Below are 20,226 nucleotides of genomic sequence, written 5' to 3' on the forward strand. Positions count from 1 at the left end.
GAAGAAGAAATAAGTCAGGGAGGCACCAAGTCAGAAGTAGTTTGGGGATCCTGAGGCAACCAGGCTTTTTAAGAAACGCCACCCTCCGTTACAAATATTGTAAAATAATGTTTTGAACAACTCTTGCAGAAATCAGAGTTTATCTCTTAGACACTATTGTTAAAAGGGGGGGGGTAGGAAGAGAAACTTCAAATAATAATAACAATAATATTAATAATTGTTAAAGGGGGAGTGGGGGGGAAGGGTTAGGATGGGATGGCCTTCGTGAGTCTCTTTTACCGACTATTAGTGGAGAGAAAGTGAATGAGATCTCCTTTCCCCAGCCCACGAAGAAGCAAGTGTTAGAAACTGTATCTGGAACATCTCTCTAATAATAGACTTTCATTCATTCCAAGAGCTTGACCAGCTCAACAGATAAAAAAAGGGTGATTGCCTGGAGTGAGAGATGTTCTTTCTTCTGCCTGCTGAAAAGTGACTTATTTTTTCCACGTTGACGTCAGTAAAGGCTGTGAGCATGGAAATGATTCAGGGCTTTGAGAAGACATACGATGAGACTCAGTTACCTGCATAAATGCAGAAGGGGAGACAGCAAAAACAAGACAGGATCCGCTTTTACAAGTCGCTTGAAATCTCACTGTGGAGAAGAAGTACCTCCTCGCAGGACAAACAGTAAAGGCAGTACCTAAGCACTAAATGACAAGCGGTACCCATATAGCTATGTACAGAATCATCTGGGGATCTTTTTAAATGGATAGATTCCAAGTCCCCACCCCAGGTCCACTGAATCTCTAAGCCTTCATAATTGCTTTTTCAGGGAGGTCAGTTTAGGGAAGTACCAACCTAGGGCACAGGTGAGGGAAGAGAGAGTGGGGTGAGGAAGAGATCAACACTGGAAAGGAAAGGTCTCATGAAGGAGACAGGGTACAAGCTGGGGTAAAGATGGGATCTAGAGAAACACAATGATAAAGGGGGACAGTCCACACAAGTGGGGCTCGAATGTACAGATCGTTCCTCAGTTGGGTTCAGTCCCGCTCTGGTGAAGAAGCTGCCTTAGTGACTTGACTGACAAATGGGGTTAGAGGATGCTGGGGAGAAGTATGCACAGTGGTTCAGGTCGCAGACTCGGGAGCCCGAGAGCCTGTCTCCATGTACAGGACCTGTACTCATCTGCCTGTAACTTTGTGCAAGTTGTATGACCTCTCTGGGTCTCAAGTTATGTTACGTGTAAAATTAGGATGCTCCAACCTACCTCGCAGGGTTGTCCTATTAGATAAGTACGGAATGAAATCACGTTTGTGATATATAGCATAGGGCCCGACACCTGTGGGGGTTTCAACAATCAAGGTTGAATGTGGCAGGGGTCAGCTGGAAAACTCTCCATGGCTCATCTTTTGTTTGGGAAGGTTTCTTGGAGATTTACAGGATTGAAAAGTTGCTGCCTCCAATTATTTTTGGAAATAACTTTGTTTTTTGTAGATTTTTTTTAACCAATAGCAAACTAGAAATGGTGAAACATGGCCCTAGAATGGGTATTTCTAGATTGTTTCTCTGTGGATATACAAGGACCTCTACTCCAGTCTGAACCCGAGGATAGATATATCTTGCACTTTTCTAGGGCATGAGTCAATAAACGTTTCCTGTGGAAAGCCAAATAATAGTGGGTTTTTTGTTTTGTTTTGTTTTTTGGGTTTTTTTTTTTTGGTTTTGAAGCCTTTACCACTTCTTTTACAACCACCTAAGTCTGCCATTAGAGCTCAAAAGATACCATGTAAAGGAATGGGTGCCCACGTTCCAATAAAACTTTATTTATAGACACTGAAATTTGAATTTCACAGGATTTTCCCATCTCATGAAACATTCTTCTTTGTATTTTTTTTCCAACCATAGAAAAATGTAAAAACTATTCTTAGCTCATTGGTTGTACAAAGACAGGAGGCCTACAAGCTATAGTTTTCAGACCAAAACATGTCCGGGAACCAGAACTGGCAATAGGCCTGGAATTGGTTCTGGAAAGTTGCATCTTAGCTCCACTTCCTACAAATGCAAACCCCACAACTGCCCTCAAAACTCGAGTTTTCTCCATTCCTTTCCTGAGCATCACACAGAACCTCAAGATAACATACATCCTTTGATGTTACTTCTGTCCTCGCATTCATTCATCCATTCATTCACTCAGCAGGCATGTAAGCACCTGCAAAGTAGAAGCCTGCAGGGGACACAGAGATGAACAAGATACCACCCTGTCCCTGGGGGTTCGCCTTGAAGCTGGGACAGCAGAGATCAACCAGTATTATGGCACAATGTGGAAAGGCCTTATAAGAGGACTGTGTTCCAAGTACAATGGGGGCAGAGCGAAGGGAGGGAGGAGTTAGTTCTGAAAGGAGGACGTGGGCAGAGTGGGGGCGGTTGGCAAGGAACCACAAAAGGGTTCGTGTGGGGGCTCCGCCTGACAGCTGAAGTGAGAAGAGAGGACATGCCAGGCAGAGGAACCCATCTGTGCAAACTCAGGAGAGTACAAGGGTGTCTTGGAATTGGTGAGTCCCCCCTGTTTGGCTGGAGTGTGGGATGTGGGGTAGGGGGGATGGGAGAAGATGAGGCCAGAAAGGAAGGGTGGGCCCAAATCACAGTCCAGGCCAAAAAGTCTGCAGATTTTGTTTGTAAAGGCGTTGAAGTATCCCCAGCGGTTTTTAATCATAGTAGCAACGTGTCCTGCTCTGTACTCTAGAAAGTAAACAGGTAGCAACGTGGAATATAGATTCCAGCAGGGAGAGATGGCAGGCCGGGGAAACTACAAAGGAATGACTGGAATAGATCAGACAAGAGAGACAGAGAATGGACCTGAAACACTGATCGCTGTTACGAGCCAGCCAACCTGGAGGCACCCTGTGTGAGGCACCCAGCCCTCAGAGCAGCAGGTTCGTCCGCTTTAGAGGTGACTGTGCTAGATTCCCGAGGTCACTTCCTGCCCTCACTTGTTCTGACTTTGCCCTTACTTTTAGAGAGCAGCCACATGGGTTCCCCCCAAGTTGTGCATAGGAGAATCTCTTCTCTCTAGCATCCACACGATTTTTTGCTATATCCATGCCCATGGCCATGGCGGCTGGAAAATCATTTGGACAGCATCTGGTGCCACTTCCCCCTCGCTCCTGCCTGTATCAGTGTCTGGGGAGATAGAGCCCTTGACAGACAAGCAGGCGGGTGGCAAGGCTGACGGGCGGACACAGTATTGGCGAGCACAGGGTAGGACCCGAGCCCCAGCATCCCGGCCCATTTTAGAAGGCCACCTGTGGGGGTATGAGGGCGGTCCCATAAACCAATCGGCAATGTTTACACAGCATAGGTTAAACAGTGATTTTGGCATCCAAAAATCTCAGGTAATAGGCGGGGATGGGGCTGTTTTTCTATTCAGTGAGAGAATTTGTGTTTCCCCAGGGGGCTTTGAAGGAAACATATTAAAAAACTAAGTACTAATAAAGCAGCTAAATACTAATAAAGTCATGACAACTATCTGCATTATGTAAGCTGTGTTAAGACCAGAGCTCAATATTTTAACTAATAGCCTGCTGCCCTTGAGTGTTTAAACAAAGGGTAAAAACAGTGAAACAGATCACATCATTCTCTGCTCAAATCGCTCCAGTGCCTTGCTGTGGCAGTCAGGAGAAAATCCAAGTGCTACCGCCTACCTGTCTGAGTCTCACCCACCCGTTTCCCAATCCCCCCAGGAGCCCAACTCCAGCGCCCTGGCTTTTGTGCTGTTCTTAAACACACCCAGCTTATTTCTACTCCAGGCGCTTTCCTCTATCTGGAATGTTCTTTCCCCAGATGTTTGAATGGATCCCTCATGTCCTTCATATTGAAGCAGAAATATTACCTCCTTAGAGGGGCTTACGTGACCATGCTCTAAACTAAGACACCCCACCCCACACACACACCTGCTAACCCTTCTCTGTTTCCCTCTAGCAATTTTCCCTGCTTAACTTTAATTCGTGGCATTTATCACTCCAAACTGTATTACATATTCATTTAATTATTGCCCTCCACTCCCAGTGAGCCGTAAGCTCCATGAAGGTAGGAGCTTTGTGTGGGCGGCTCCTGTATCTTCCCCACCTGGAACGGTACCCAGCACGTGGTAGGTGCTCAATCGATATTTGTTAAATTACAAAGTGTCCTGCTAAAGAATGACACACGGATGAGGGCACCCGTCTGCCTTTTTCTCAATGCCTACCACACTTAAAATATTGACAAGAGTCTAATAGTAATAACAGCTACAATTAAAAATTAAGTGAATATTAATGCTTACATAACATATCATAATAATGTCATATACTATAGTAATAAAATAATATATGATGCATTTAAACATTAAAACAATAATTAATAATGGAACATTAACAAGTGAACATTTATTAAGATCTTACTCTGTGCTGGGTAGTATTAACTTCTATCCACACTATCTCATTTAATACTCATTATAACCTAGCAGGTAGGCATTATTATTTTCTCCATGTCATACTTCAGGGCACCAGAATCAAGAAGTTAAGACATTTGTTGAGACTATCACAGTATACCCGACTGCGGTGTGACTAACGCTGATCCAAACTCCCCTGAAATGAACTTCAGGTAGATTCCAAGTGTCTACTGAAGAGGAGAGAAGCAGGAAAGCAAGGGGGCCACTTAGTACGATTTAAACTTTCTAGCTAGAGAATGAAATGACAAAAAGCCCTAGCAAATGCTTTGGAAACTGAAAGCATTTGGGGGTGAGATAGTGTTGGCCTATTCAGTGGTACTCATCAAACAGAACAGAAAGCAGATTCAGCCCTACTGCTTAGGAAGCCAAAGGAATGTTATCTAGATCTTCTGGAGGCCACAAGACTCATCTTACAGATGGGAAGGACTTTGACTGATCCAGGCAGACACCAAAAACAATTTCCTGCAAACTAATGACTCTCCCATAAGACGGTAGGACTGTTAGGAAGATCCTTGAGTACAATATGCTGCATGCTTAATTTGTGTTCAGAAAGACCTTGCAAAAATCACTCGGGCTTATTTTCACTCCAAGGCTAAATGAGGAAAAGCAAAGTCCAAGTCTGAGGCCTGAATGGGTGTATCAACTTCATTATGACCAGTGGGGCGGGGGGAGGGGGTCACGTCCAAGGAATCGGTGCCTTATTAAACTGTGATCTGGAGCCTTGTATCTGGAAGCCACTTTTGCAGGGTAGCTGCTCGCCTGTTCTATTTGTTTGGATCATAAAAGTAAAAGTTTAATTCACTGGGAATTTTGGGGGCAGGGGAATCAAACTGATTCTGATCCAACTAGGTCAGGAAAAAAAAAAAAAAAAAAAGAGATGATTTTTCCATCCAGGTCGTGTAGTCTGCTTGGAGTCCATCCCACTCAGGGACAGCTTTTGTCTGAAATCACCGAGTCTCAATCCTGAGACCCAGTGAAAAGGAATTTTCCCCTCTCTCTGCTTCATCCTTTAGAAGAGTCGCTAAAGGTGACCCTTTCTGTCTTCTTCTGGGTGATGTCTTTCTCTATAGAAATCATGAGGCTGAACCGAATGTTCTGTGCTTCAGTGGAGAGACTGGTCTTTTAAACCAGGCTCCTCAAACAGTGGGCATTTTTTTTGTTTCCCCGATAATAAGTGTTGGTGGGTTAATGGGTCATCTTCAGGAGAGAGGTCAGAAGGAAAAACACTGCAGTGTTCAAAGCTGGAGCTGGCAACGCCAGCCATCAAAGAACACACTACTCAGTGGACAGCCATGATGTATAGGGCATGCACCGGCCAGCCTCATCTAAGGGGTCACATCTAACCTTTATCCTCAGCAAAGCCAGAGGAGATCACTGAATGTGGCTGACACTCAACTCTCGGAGGCCCTGGTGAGAAGCCGGCTAGGAAAGCCCTGGTGCCTGTGCTAGCGGAGTCCCTTTTCACAGAGAGAATTGTATTCTGGCTCCTCGCAGACTGACGTTGCAAGTACTTTGAACATTGAAAAGAACAAAAAAAGCAAACAGCCACAAAAAAGGGGAGGGGAGGGAGGAGAGAAAGAGAGAGAGAGAGATATCAGCAGGGGTAGTTAGTAAAAAGGGGCCCTGAGACAGAAAACCTTTTGTTCCCCGAATTCGTTTCATGTAGAGATTGGGAGGTGAATGGCTTTGAAATGAAATGGGTTTATGAAGGAGTTGCTAGGTCACAGGAAGCACGACTGTCAGACTGCTTTGTGAATTCAATTTCTTTAAAATTTAGGTTAATCTTAAAAAAGAATCTCCTTTGCCCGGGGCTTTTTTGGGTGGGGGGGGAGTCGGGGGTGGGGCTGAGGGGATGGGGAGTAACGTTCGAGACGGTTCCCCACTTCGTTTTATTTTCCACCCTTTGGGCTCTAGTAAAAAAGAAATGACCACATTACAAGTTCTTTGTCAGTTCTCCGAAGTTAAGAGGTGGGCGGGGCCCCACATTACCTTCGCCGGCCAGCCAATGGCTGGCGATATGCAAATACGGTCGGGGCTCGGCCGGGCTCCATCAAAACAGTGAGCTCAGAGGCTGTGCGGGAGCTGGCGCGCTGCGACTGGCAAAGCCACCCAGGGCCCGGACGCTCTCACTTTCATTTAGCACTGCACTCCATGGAGGGGCGGACACGCCAGCGCTTGATGCAGGCTGACTAGGGTAGGAAAACGGCTCAACCCACCGCCGCCGAGATGAAGTATAAGGTAAGAGGGTGCCTCTTCCGTCAGGTTTCAGTGTGCGCGCGTGTGTGTCGCCCACCGTGACAACTCCTCTGCAGGGACCCCTTCTGTGCCCCAGAGAGAGGGGGTCTCAGTCACCAAGCAGGCAGGCAGAGACCCAGTCTCTGAGACCCACTCCGGGAGGGCACAGCATACCCGGGCCCATCTCCACTGAAAGACTAAGAATCAGTCTGATCGGAGCCGCCACTGGAGCCACTGGCATTCAGAGGGTGTCTAACTTGGAGCGGAGTTTAAGACTCTGCGGCTCCCCTAGGCCTGGCCTCCACGGGCTGAGGGCCGTAATGAGAGAGGAATCAGAACTGCCGAGTCCCCTCAGACTGGCCCTTAAAGCAGTTTTCAGCCTTTGCTTTAAGCATTTGGTAAGAGAAGCGGTTTGCCTTATGCATTTTTGGTGGGAGAAATTAAAAGCCCGAGGTACTCTTATGCAGCCCATGATGGAGCATGCTGACGTCCTTAAAGGAATCCTGGATGTAAGAACGAATGAGCATTTGCCATTTCTTTAAAACACTTCTAGCGGCATTTGAATGGGCTGAGAGTCTGAATTGTCCAGTCAGCTTATTGTCCCCGAAGCGTACAGAGGCTCAGGATACATTATTTTCTCATGCGTTATGCACCATTGTTTTTACGTATTCTTGGCTAAAGGATCATAATTTACTCGGCATATCCCATTTGTTTAAGGCACCCCCATCGAATCAGGCAAGCAGCTTCCAGAGACACTGTACTTAGAAGCACATTGCAGTGAGTTGGGCGTGACTTCTAGAGGAGACGTGAGACCTAATGATTTTAAACAACGGTGCTATTATTAAAATGAATGTTGGCAAGGTGGCTATGCTTTGGACTGACAATTTGTATTACCTGTCTGACCTTTGGGATTGTGCTAGCTGGGAGTTATTTTGCTTCCTTTCTGAATTATCTAGCTTCTGGCCCATCCTTTTTTAATGTGAGGTTGTAAATACTCGGTTCCAGCTAATAGCCACTGGCTGACCTCAGTGATAAATCTTTTATTCGAAAGCTATAAATCTTGTTCAAAAGCTCTAACTCTAAATGCTGAAAGTCTTTATTATAATGCATGAGTTCTGGTTCTCCTCGGAAAGGTTACAACTGTCTGAAGACACAGGTATTCGTTATCACTGTACTGTTAGCTTTCCATTATCTGCCTCAAGAGGGAAGATCAGAGGCATGAATAATCCTAACGATTCCTAATGCTTTTGACTTTAGGATGCGACCAGAAACAAATCCTTCTACCTAGCAGGAAAGTTCCCATTCTTGACGTGGCTCGCCCTGTATTTCCACAGTCCCTTGTTTAGAATAGTGGTTACTTAACCTGTAGTAGTTCTTTGCTCCCTCTGGTCCCTATTACTGAATGCCTTTAGTTTCATAATAACCAGCTTGCAGGGAAAAAATAAAAGAGAAAATAGGTTCATACATTCATTATTGGAAAGTATAAATGGCTGAAATCAATATTGAGCGCTGCAATCTAGAAAGTGACAGAAGTGACAAAGTCTAAAGTCACTTTTATTCAGTGACCTCATTATGTTTTGATTTTGCTCTTAGGGAAACAAAGCATGGCAACGGACGAAATAAATTGCGATTGGCATTCATGGAAAAACCCTCACCCTCCTGTTTTGCTGGGTCTTACCGGTGTTGAACACCCTTACCAAGTGATGTAAATATAAGGTCTTTATTAGCTCACCAGAAAAAATACTGACTTCTCTGACCGACCAAATGTCAGATTGACACCTTGTGGTGACTATACAATAAACCAGTAGCTGAAGCAATCTGCTGTCCCTTTCTTAGAAAGCCTGGGTTCTCTCTAGTTAATAATGCACAGCTCGGGGCGCCTGGGTGGCTCAGTCGGTGAAGCGCTCAACTTCAGCTCCGGTCATGATCTCATGGTTTGTGAGTTCGAGCCCTGCATCCGGCTCTGTGCTGACAGCTCAGAGCCTAGAGCTTGCTTTGTATTCTATGTCTCCCTCTCTGTCTGCCACTTCCTCGCTCCCGCTCTGTCTCTCTCTGCCTCTCAAAAATAAATGAATGTTAAAAAAAATTTTTTTTTAAATAATGCACAGCTCTATTTCAGGAGACCATTTTGTCATTTTAAGTAGAGGAAATGATGCAAAGGTAGAAGAGCGGTAAAAAATATCAATTAAGAATTACCATGATAATACAAGATCGTGACATTTCACTCTTCCAAAAACTCTGAGGTGGGTTTTATCATATACTCATTTTTCAAATGTAGAAATTATGGCCCAGAGAGGCTAAGTAATTTATCCAAAGCCACACAGCTAAAAAAAATGGTGGAGCTGTTAATTGACCCAAGGGGATCAGGCTCCAGAACCTGTGACTTTAAGCCACTCTTAAAGAAAGAATCATCTGTGACCTCCCTAAAATGCTCTGTGTGACTGGTGGTTTTGTCTCCCAGGAAGTTTAAAACAATTTCATCTCAAGTATTCCTGCAGGATTGATTTTTTTTTTTTTTAACATAGAAACTCTACAAAGCAAAGTGAATTGCACGTTTGGCAGTTATTTGTTTAATCTGAGCCACTTAGGGCATAAAACCAGATAGTTATTAGATTGTAAAATCCTGGAGTCAGGAATGATCTTTTAAACACTGTGCTGCTCTACACACTATAAACCTAGCACAGTCAGACTTCTGTTCACTGAGAGATTTATAATTCAGCCACTATAAGATTTTTTTTAACCAGATTATCTGGTTTGGCTACTTCAGGAATCGTAACCAGAGGACAGGCTAACCTCCACTCATTTGCACTTAGACACATAGCTCCAGGCCAGCCAGTTAATGCATTTATAATAATCTTGAGAACCCGGGAGCGTAAGCTATGCCTTATAAACTTTTTGGTCAGCAACAACTAGTCTAGCCTTATTTCATTTTATGTTTTGTGGTTGTTGTTCATGGGAAGGCTGCTGTCTCCTATGCACTTAATGCTCCGTTTCTCCTAAAAGGCTTCATTCAGTTTGAGGTTCTGTGATAGTAAATTACAGGCCCTTCGCTTATTAAGAGTTTTCCACAAGCTCTTCGGAATATACAAAAAGCATGTCCTGAATTGGGGGGTGGGGGGTCGTTGAAGGAGCTGTGCCTCAATGGCCGTGGCTTGCTCAGTGAAGGCTCCCCTTCCGAGGGGTCTGGGGGCAGATTGTTGCTGCTGTCTGCCGGGAGGGTGATGGAAGGATCCGTGCACAGCTGTGTTTGAGCAGAAGCCTGAGACCCCGCCCACTCTGTGCAGGCCCAGGCCTGGTCAGAGCTCAGCAGGCACTGCCTGTCTGATCTCTAATAGCTGAGCAGCTTTTGCGGCTTTGCCAAATTCCCGAACCCCGTGTGCCTACACGAAAATTCCAAATGATGTATCTAGTCTCCCGTTCAACAAATTCTTTTTTTAATTGAAGCATGGTTGACAACAAATTCATTCTTAAACGTTTTGAGTGAAGATAAAAGAATAGGTAGAACCCATGATACAAATAAGAAACCTACATGCTGAAATTCAGAGCCCTGTGTTCTGGCTGGATGCGGGCAAAGTGTGTCCTATTAAAAGCTTTTGGGGGGACTTTGAAAATACTTTTATTTTCCCGAGCTAGTTTGAGAAGAGATGATCAAGGGACTTCAGTTAAATCAACATGGTCATTTGTGACTTGTATAATTACCAATTCTTGCCTTGCTTTGACATTTTGGTTTTAGGTTATTTGTTCCCTTGGATATGATTTGCTGTGCTCAATCCAAACCAGAGACTCCTGTCTCCCATGATCCTTTTTTTTTTTTTTTAAGAGAGAGCATGGGAGAGGGGCAGAGGGAGAAAACCTTAAGCAGGCTTCATACTCAGCGTGGAACCTGACATGGGGCTTGATCCCATGACCCTGGGATCGGGACCTGAGCCAAAATCAAGAGTCAGACACCCAATTGACTGAGCCACCCGGGTGCCCTGCCTCATGCTCCTTTTTTTTTTTTTTTTCTAATATGAAATTTATTGTCCAATTGGTTTCCATACAACACCCAGTGCTCATCCCAACAGGTGCCCTCCTCCATGCCCATCACCCACTTTCCCTCTCTCCCACCCCCCCATCAACCCTCAGCTTATTCTCAGTTTTTAAGAGTCTCTTATGGTTTGCTTCCCTCCCTCTCTAACTTTTTTTTCCCCTTCCCCTCCCCCATGGTCTTCTGTCAAGTTTCTCAGGATCCACATAAGAGTGAAAACATACGGTATCTCCTTTTTAAATCTTAGGTGAGATCTACGAATTTAAAAAACACCAAAAGATGTTAATTGTTTATGGATGCATGTATTTATTGGGCAAACCCATTTTGGGGGCTGAATGGCAATCTGCACAGAGCTGAAGGTCTTTGGAGAACTGGGGGTGTTCCGATGATACCAAATTTAGCACAGTGTGGGACATGCCAAGGATTTGTGTGGCACCCTTCCCTTACTGTAACATACGTCAGCCCTTTTCTCAGAGTTCATCAGTGGCTTCCTGTCTGCTGCCCCTACTTGTCCCACCAGACTTCTGAAAAAACTTCGTCTCCACTTTTTCCCCTTTACAAATTCCCTCCCCCTTTTGTGCCCTCATGACCTCATCTTCTTTCATTTTCTCATTTAAGCAGTCTTTATGCTGCTCTAACACCAGACTTGTGTATGGCTCGCCTCCCCAACCCACGTAGACATGATGCTCTTAAGCACACCCTGTACCCCCTACCTCTCTCCTCTCTTTTGACTCTGCCGTGGGAAATCTTGGTCTCTTGCTGCTCCCATTCGTTTGTCCCTGTCTCTTTTCGCCTACCTGACTTGGTTAGTCTGTCAACTTCCCACAAGCCGGGTCTCCTCATCCATCCACTCTGTAAAACCATCAAAAGCCTACAGCTTCATCTCCTTGACTGTCCTATAATCCCTACAACAGGCTTTATGTTTTCCACCTCTGCCCTGCTCTGTTAGCACGTCCTTACTTATTAACCCCTTTTAATCAAATCGCTATCTAAACGATAGCTGTTAACTCCCATAGATTGCCCACCGGGGCTGTCTAGTTTTCGGTAAGCCCCACTGAAAATGAGAGACCCACCCTTTATTTGTGGGTAGAGAGAGACTGTTAGACAAGTAAGTCCTTGAATAAAAAGTGTGATCTAGGATCTCTTACAGCCTGGAGGGGGCACAGCCTTGATCTTATATGTTCTTGTGGTAGATACAAGTTAGAATGTGGGCTTTGGAGAAAGGCATTTCTGTTTCTTGTGACTCATTGCTCTATATAGCCTCTGGCAAATTAACCTCTCTGAGCCTCAGCTTTCTTATCTGTAAAACAGGGAGAGTAACTGTCTCATACTATTGTTCTAAGGCCTAAGTAAGATAATACATGGATGTAAAGGACCTACCCTGGCTCCTGGCATGTAGTAAGTAGACAGTGCTAGTCAGCCTCCGCTCTCTTTGCTCTGATGGATGTTGAAAGGATAGTGTGGACTCAAGACTCGGTGACAAGACTATGTCAAAACCCCAGTTACTAGGTAAAGGTGGTTGAGCATTGTTTAGTGCTCCATGGGCCTGGAGGTGCTACATGAAATACAGATGCCAGCCACAGGGATTTACCAGCATACTTATGTGCCTGCTTGCACATTAATTAATTAATGACTTGGTATCGTCATTGTTATTCATAAGACTGATATTCCTGAGATCACAGGACCTTGCTCATAGTCAATACTCTAGAAACATTGAACTGGATGTCGAGTGACCTAATAAACTTATACAAAGAGCCATTAAAAAGAGTCTTCATGTAGGGCACCCGAGTGGCTCAGTCGGTTGAGCGTCTGACTTTGGTTCGGGTCATGAGATCACGAGTTCAAGCCCCACGTCAGGCTCACTGCTGTCAGCACAGAGTCTGCTTCAGATGTTCTGTCTCCCTCTCCCTGCCCCTCCCGTGCTTGTGCTGTCTCAAAAATAAACATTAAAAAAAAAAAAAAAGTCTTAATGCCGTATGGCATAGCGGAAAGAACCCAGGTTTTGCTGCAAATCCCACTTTTGCTACTTCAGGCCTCTGTTTCCTTGTTTATAAAATGGGAGTAATAATACGCATCTTACCGGATAGCAGTAAGGATATGATATATGGAAATCATTAGTTTTTAGCCCATAGGCACTTGAAAATGGTAGCTATTATAATATGCATTATAAGACATATGTAATATATAGGTATGGAAACATTATATAGATAGATAAATTTTAAGAGGAAGCATTTACTAGAATTGCTTATCCGTACCAAAAATATCACAGGACAAGAGAAAGTTATCAGTGTACAAAATCAACAGTAGAATGTGAAGGAAGTGATTGGAGGGACACAGAAGTTCAGGGAAAACTATATCCTTCATCCCACTGCAGCCACTTAGTGATGTAGATGTAAAGTAAGAGGTCTTGGTGATCTGTTTTGGGATCATTTTAGGGGTAGAAAGAAACGTAAACAAATTGGTTTGAAATGCCAACCACTGGGCCCCTGGCATTACCCCGCAGGAACATATAGACTTAATTACCAAGCCTCCTTGCCAAGATAAAGAAGGGCCACTGGGAAGAAGTACTGTATTTCCCACTTAAAGTGCAGGAGAATAGCTGCTGGTTTCCTAGGTGATGGATGATTGCAAAGAATATGGGCATGGAAGGGGACTCCCCTCCCCCCCCAAAAAAAACCCCTCTGTTCATACTCCATCAATGGCATCCCCTCCATCGTATTTACTTAGAGCATTCCAGTCATCTCCCCGCGGTCATTCTTACTGGTTAATGAGGACGAGGCACGCCTGGGGAACATTATGGCCTGGCTGCAAGACTATCTTCCTGAAGAATCTTCGTTTTAAGATAAATGGCCTTGGTGGTGAACTTTGTCTACCATCCACTGGGAAGAGTGATTCTTTTAGAAGGTAGTTTTAGTAGACAATGGGATTGAGGTGGACTGAGACATATACTCCGAGGGAAATGGAAGAAGCGTGAGTTGCGATGATGTGTGACAGTGACTTTTCATACGTGAAGTGGCACTGGGGAAGCTGACCTTGGAGATGCTAAAATCACCGGTAACGTGCATTCCAACACATCCGCCTGGACCCTGTCATGGGCTCCTAAATGCCAGTTTATTCTTAAAGAAGAGCTCATCTCTTTCCTCCCAACCTCCTCCCTCACCATTAATGGTGCTAAGTGGTATTTAAATAGACAGTTCAGGACCCTCATTCCAAGGACTCAGCCTGGCTTTGGAGATGTCGTATCTCTTCGTAAATCATGGTGTGTACGTTGCAAAATAAAAATTCCTCCTGATATTTCTAACATGTCAAGGTAATAGTTACGTTACCAGAAATGTTCCTTAATGACATGTTGATGCCTATGCTTACCAGAAATAAGGATTGAGCAACTGTGAATACGTAAAAACGCAAGCATGGCACAAAAATGTTTGATACGATCTTCTGAATTTGAGTTTAATTCCTTTCTTTACTCGTGTGTGTGTGTGTGTTTGAAGGGGGATTATTTGCGAAGCTAGACAGAAAGTTGCGGCAACCAAAAAGCATATAAGGTTAAGATTTAAATCAGATCTTTCTATTTGTTAAAGCAATATGTATTTAGACACAATGACGTGCCCTTAATATTTTTTCTCATTTTTTTTTTTTTTAGTTACATGGAAACCTTATGCTCTTATATGAATTAGCCTTATTCTCATTGATTTGTGGTAGTCAGTCCATTATTCTTAACTTAGCACCTCACTCCCACAGGGGATGTGGCTAACTCAGGACTCATCTAGGCTTCTCTGTTGCCCGGCCCTGCACTCTACCAAAAGAATGAGCTGGAATTCAACCCCCACCCGACCCCCAAATCACCATAACAAGCAAGACCAGCACACTGGGAAGCCAGTGTAGTAGACTTCTAAACACTCCAGCCTTCTTGGAGTTCAGAATCTTTAGTGTCTATCAGGACAGGTCAGTGATGATTTTTTGTTTTTGTTTTTTGGTTACTACTTGTTTGTGTTATGGGTCGAAGCTTGGCAAGAAATGGGCTATAGTGGGCCATCAGTACTGCATTACCAATGACAACGGCATTGGCACAGCAAAATTTTGAAGTCCTCTCTTCCTTGAGTGCCCCTCTGGGCTAGAACTTACGTGCTCTTCTCTGATTCTCCAGCCTTCTGCACTCACAGCTAAGTGTGTTGAGCGTGACTTTATTTTTTTAATGTTTTTTTTTTTTTTTTTTTTTTTTTTGAGACAGAGAGACAGAGCGTGAGCAGGGGAGGGGCAGAGATAGAGGGAGACACAGAATCTGAAGCAGGTTCCAAGCTCTGAGCTGTCAGCACAAAGCCCGACGCGGGGCTCAAACTCACAAACCGCAAGATCATGACCTGAACCGAAGTCGGACGCTCAACCGACTGAGCCACCCAGGCGCCCCGAGCGTGACTTTAAATGGGAGTCAGGGGAAGGAGCAAAAAGAATACAGTCAGCCCAACGGCATTCCTTCTCTTAACCCTACTCGCTGGGAAGCCAGATTTCTAGACAATCTCACAGAGGCCCAGATGGCCTCGGAATATATCTCATTTCCTTATAAAGATCAGCTTGTCAATTACAGAAGATGTCCATTGACTGAATCAAAGCCTCTTATCGGCACCTTTTTTTTCCTCCCAAATCCTAAACTCAACCAAGGCAGACCCATTAGCAAGGTATATACTTGCATGCCTATCTTTTATTTTTAGTTTAAAATATATATAATTTCTGTGGATATGGATCCATGTTTCACACACCCAACCGTGGGACATATGGTCTGACAATGGGAAAGATATTTGAAACTGGGACTGTCTTAGAAAGTTCAGGAACACATGGTCACTCGAGACAGTCAACATGGGCTGTTCCAGAGATCAATCAACTGTTGAAGGCATTATCCCTTTTCCCTTATGTCAGCCCTTTGACAGGAAATTATCTAAGAGGTGCTTTTTTTTTAGAGTGAATTCAGACACACTTTTTCACAGAGAGTCATCAATAATATTTACTTATAAATAATTGGTTGGTTCTTTTCTCTTTCCTTGCAGAAACAGGCATCGCTAGAAATGAAGGAAAACCCTTTTTGAAATATGGACTTGTACTGAGAACACCTGGGAGCATTAAGCAGTGAGGGGTGTTGTATTTCAATTGTTCTTGCTTTAAACCTGGCAGGTAGCTCTGTGCCTTATAGCCTGCAGTGTCTGCATCAATCCTCCTGCCTCCCTTATTAAGATCTTAATTACAGACGCAGCTTATTCCATTGCTGCAGGGAAAGAATTTAGTTTCTCTGAACTATGTCTGTTTTTTGGTGTGGCAGGTGTAATCATGATGAGATCATTTCTGGTTTGTTTTCTTTTCCCGGAGGAATCTTTTTTTTTTTTTTTTTTCTGAGAGGGAGGACTACAGTTCTTGAGACACCATTTCATGAGCTCATAATAATGCAGTGATAATAACTGTGCTTTGATTTTAGACAGAGCCTTTCTTCTGAAGAAATCAGAGCGCTTGGCCTATATGACTCCGTGACTTCTCATAATATCAAGAATATGTTCATTATCCCCATTTTGCAGGTGGGGAGACAGAAGCACAAAAGGTGTGATTTCCTTGCCATTGATCTTACAGTATGAGGCCTGAGACTAGATTCCTTCAGTTCAGTGAGTGTCCCTTCCTCTATCCAGGGCTCTCCGTTCAGCACTGTTGACTTTTACAGCTCAATCATTTTTTGTTATGGGAGACTGCCCTGTGCATTGCAGGATGTCTAACAGCATCTGGCCTCTACCCACTGGTTACCAGCCACACACACACATTGTGACAACCAAAAATGTCGCCAAACATTGCCAGATCCCCAAATCCCCCTAGTTAGGAATCACCAGTCTAATCTCCCCTCCTCCCTTCTGCTTAAAAATAATTGCCCTACTGGTTTTATGTGACAGAAGCACAAAAAGACAGCCCTAGAACTGTTTGCCATAATTTTACCATGATTGGGGTTGCGCTTCATGTAAGAAGTCCTAAGCAAGAGGGAGCTTCCTCTTAAATTCATAGCCGCAATCTGTTCATGAGAATACCATCAAATACTAAGAAGCACGGGGTCTCACTCGGGCCATATATAAAGCCATCAGACTGTCTCTAAGACAACTTTAGTTCTCTGAAGCCTTCCTCTGCTGTGTGTGTGTGTGTGTGTGTGCACGCACACACACACACGCATGTGTATGTAATGCATATGTATCATTTTATGTTGACATACATATAATAATAAACATGCATTTAGCACTGAACCTTGAAGAAAGCTCTCTTATTCTAATAAACTGGTAAATAATACATACATGTAGGTGTTTGTCTATATACCTAGCCGCTGAATAATTTCATTTAGAGGTTTTCTTCTGTTCCATTTGCTCCTGCCATCTTTCCTCTCTGTTCTAGCTGAGAAGCTACAGCATCTGAAGGTTCTTTCTGGAGACCTCTCTGCAGGTGCAATGCTGACAGCATATGGTTGTAGATACCCTTTCAGCCAAGTATACTGATCCATTTTTAAAAACTCTTTGAGGACCTCGCATGTGAAGTGGCATAATAGCATTCAGGCAGCTGACCTAGGTGAGGTGACGTCTAAAAGATTTGAGAGGGGCATCCGAGGTGTCAGCTGGGTTCTAGCTGGGAGACAGACCAGAGTTGCCAGAATGTGTACATATTTGTATTGGTGGGTTTAGATATCACACCTTGAGAGCTGCATCCCTTGGTGCCGGAAGATACGTGGGAATGTAAAAAATGGTAAGACCTTTCCCTTCTTTCAAATAATTTATTAGATGTGATAGCTTTTGTGCTTTGACTTTTAAGAAATGATCCTGTTTGGGGAAATAAACAACTAATATAATAGTGGTATTATAATAGTGGTAATATAGTGGACTGGCGTCTCCTACTCCTTTATAACTTAATTCTCATTTCACTTCCCCCCAAGTACCTGGATGTTGAACGGATTTGTCTAGACAGGCAGATAGATGTGATCTCGTGCCAACACTGTAATGTTGGCTGAAATCCAGATGGTTGTTTTATTGTTAATAAAACCTATGTTTTGGGTGAGTGGGTGTCAGGCCTTCATCATTATATGGCGCCTGTCAGATTTATCTAGGGACAGAACCCTGAAAAGAGTTTGCGCCTGCCCCATGTTTTTGATCCTTTGCCAATATACTATACTTAAATCTATCAAAACCAGGCAACCTGGGACAAATGCTTATAAATTCCAAGGCTTAATAGCAACAGTACTAAATTCTAAGATGGAGAAGGTTCTCGGGAAGCACATCCTGGTCCAGTGGAAAAAAATCCTAGATTAAGAGGGGAACCAGATGCTAGTTCTGGCTCTGCTGCTAATATCATAGGTGACCCCGGGGCTGTAAAACAAGATTCTAGAATGATCTCTAGAATCTTATTAGTCTAAAATTCTAGTCTAATTGGTTCTGGTCAAGCTATGGGTGACTTCTGGTTCTAAGACATAGAAGGTTCCCTTCTACCTTCTTTAAGACCCTCTGGAGTTGCTTTAAACAATCTCAAAGACCACGGAGGATGGAAAATTGAGCTCCTGAAGACACATGTATTATTTATGATCATCAGAGTTGTGAGGAAATGCTCCTTTCTCACTATTTTTCTCAAATAACTGTCAGGATTCAAATTCATCCTCCACAGTTGGCCAAGAAATAATAGAAGTTGACTATGACGTTTCTCTCACTCTCTCTCTCTCTCTCTCTCTCTCACACACACACACACACCCATGCATGCCTCCCTAACAACCCATTTGTAATTTTTCTTAGATGAAACAAAGGATTTGCTCCAGGCTTTTGTTGGCTTCATGATAAACAAATCCTGTCTTATGGATGTTTCTCTCCTATATCAACCTTAAATCAAGGGAAAATAGGTAGCATTCATTCTAGCGCAGGGAAGGAAGAGAAACTAGCATCTGAAGAAACACTGATTTGAAATCACAGCTATGCTGTCCATATGATGTGACCAAATCTGGTCAGATGGAAAGTTCTTTCTGAGATCCAAATATCCAAATTGGCAAAGAAGCTCACATTTTCTCTCACCAATCGTCAATTGGTATCACTCTGGTACGTGAACCACCAAAATAATACGGGTTCTAAATGATGCCTCATCAAATGGGAATAGGCCAATAATGGAAAGAAGAGACGTTAAGATTCCCCAATCTGGGTGCCTTGGGGTGACCACGCACAGGGTGCAGCCCCAAGGTGCCTGTCAGGGCTGCTGTATGTCAAAGAGTACCTTTGGGAGACAGGTATCTAATGTCAGATTTCTTCAAGCATCTTCCATTCAGAAATGCTTAAAAGAGAATGCTATGGGTAGAGTTCACAAGGCTAGAAAATCTAAGAAAATGTGAGGACTTGGGGCAGAGTAAATGACATGAATGTTCAGAAAGCTCAAGACACTCATGGAAGCTTTGTGACCACCATAGGGGTTTAGAAGCACTTTCCAGAAAATGAATATCATTGGATGAAATGTGGTCTTGATGCCAGAGGGATCTTTGTGGCATATGTTCGTCACCCCACACCAGGTATCAGAAGCATAACTAGGGAAATTCTGCTGCTGCGTTGCCGTGGGTGGTTCAAATCCCATAACAAACACCATGTCAGACTGCAGTCGACACGTATTGCTGAGAAATAAACCCCAGAAGTGATATGTATCATATCTTCTAACGCCTCAACTTGAAAGTCTTATGTCTGCCACTAAACAGCCTCCAGAGAATTCAACTCCAAACATTCAACAGTCCAGATCATCCAATGAAAAAAACCCAGGTGTAAACCAAGTATTCCAAGAATTGAAATCCAGACACTTGTAGATAGATATCCATGTTGGCTGATTATTACCTGCTTTGAGGAAATCCCACATTTCCCTATATCCCAAACGTGACCATGGGGGAAAGCCGAAGCACTTTGATCGCCCTCAGCTGATTTTTGTCAGCAGGCACAAAAGCACATGAGCCTTTCTTTCTCTTCCCCAGTGTGTCCTGAGACTGACCGTGATGATGCTCATTCCTTAGCTACTTCCTTTAGGACTGATTTCCTTGACAATGACCATTTCCTTCTTTACTGTGTCTGTTTTTCAGAATCTGTCCAGTGTGTGTGTGTGTGTGTGTGTGTGTGTGTGTGTGTGTTCATGCACGCACACGAGCACGCATGCACCCTACCAGAGTCCAGGGCTAAAGCTTGGGAACTTGGGTACAGGAAAGGCATGTTGTTGAGCATGTGGCAGCCCCAAGGTCTTTGGCAGGAACTCCTACATGATAAATATAGAATGAAGTAAAAATAATAAGAGGAAGTTGGGCCATTGATGATGCTATCAGTCCTAGTGGGGTGACACATCAGCCATTGTGTCGCATTTCTCTTCAAAGAACAGCATGAATGGTCATGGAAATTATAAGTCACACCTCTCTGTATTTGGAATAGCAGATCATTTCCCTGGCAGTAGGAGTAATAAGCTTTCTTGACATTTTGATAGCAAT

General features: G+C 43.8%; 1 protein-coding gene across 4 annotated transcripts in view; it reads left to right on the forward strand.

Annotated features, from left to right (window-relative positions):
* Positions 1-20,226, forward strand: part of NEDD9 (neural precursor cell expressed, developmentally down-regulated 9) — a 184,438-nt gene that overhangs the window by 129,304 nt on the left and 34,908 nt on the right. Inside the window, exon 1 of one of the 4 annotated variants that reach the window (XM_058733006.1) lies at positions 2,423-2,534. The exons of 2 other annotated variants lie outside the window; for them this stretch is intronic. Coding sequence is in view for 1 of the 2 variants with exons in the window: in XM_058733004.1 (XP_058588987.1) it covers positions 6,695-6,706 (12 nt within the window). In the remaining variant the exon portion in view is untranslated. Of the gene's footprint in view, positions 1-2,422; positions 2,535-6,519; positions 6,707-20,226 lie in introns of those variants that run through there. One more of the 4 variants, XM_058733004.1, reaches the window with a different exon arrangement.

This window comes from Neofelis nebulosa, chromosome 6 (genome assembly GCF_028018385.1).
Source record: "Neofelis nebulosa isolate mNeoNeb1 chromosome 6, mNeoNeb1.pri, whole genome shotgun sequence".
NCBI lineage: Eukaryota > Metazoa > Chordata > Mammalia > Carnivora > Felidae > Neofelis > Neofelis nebulosa.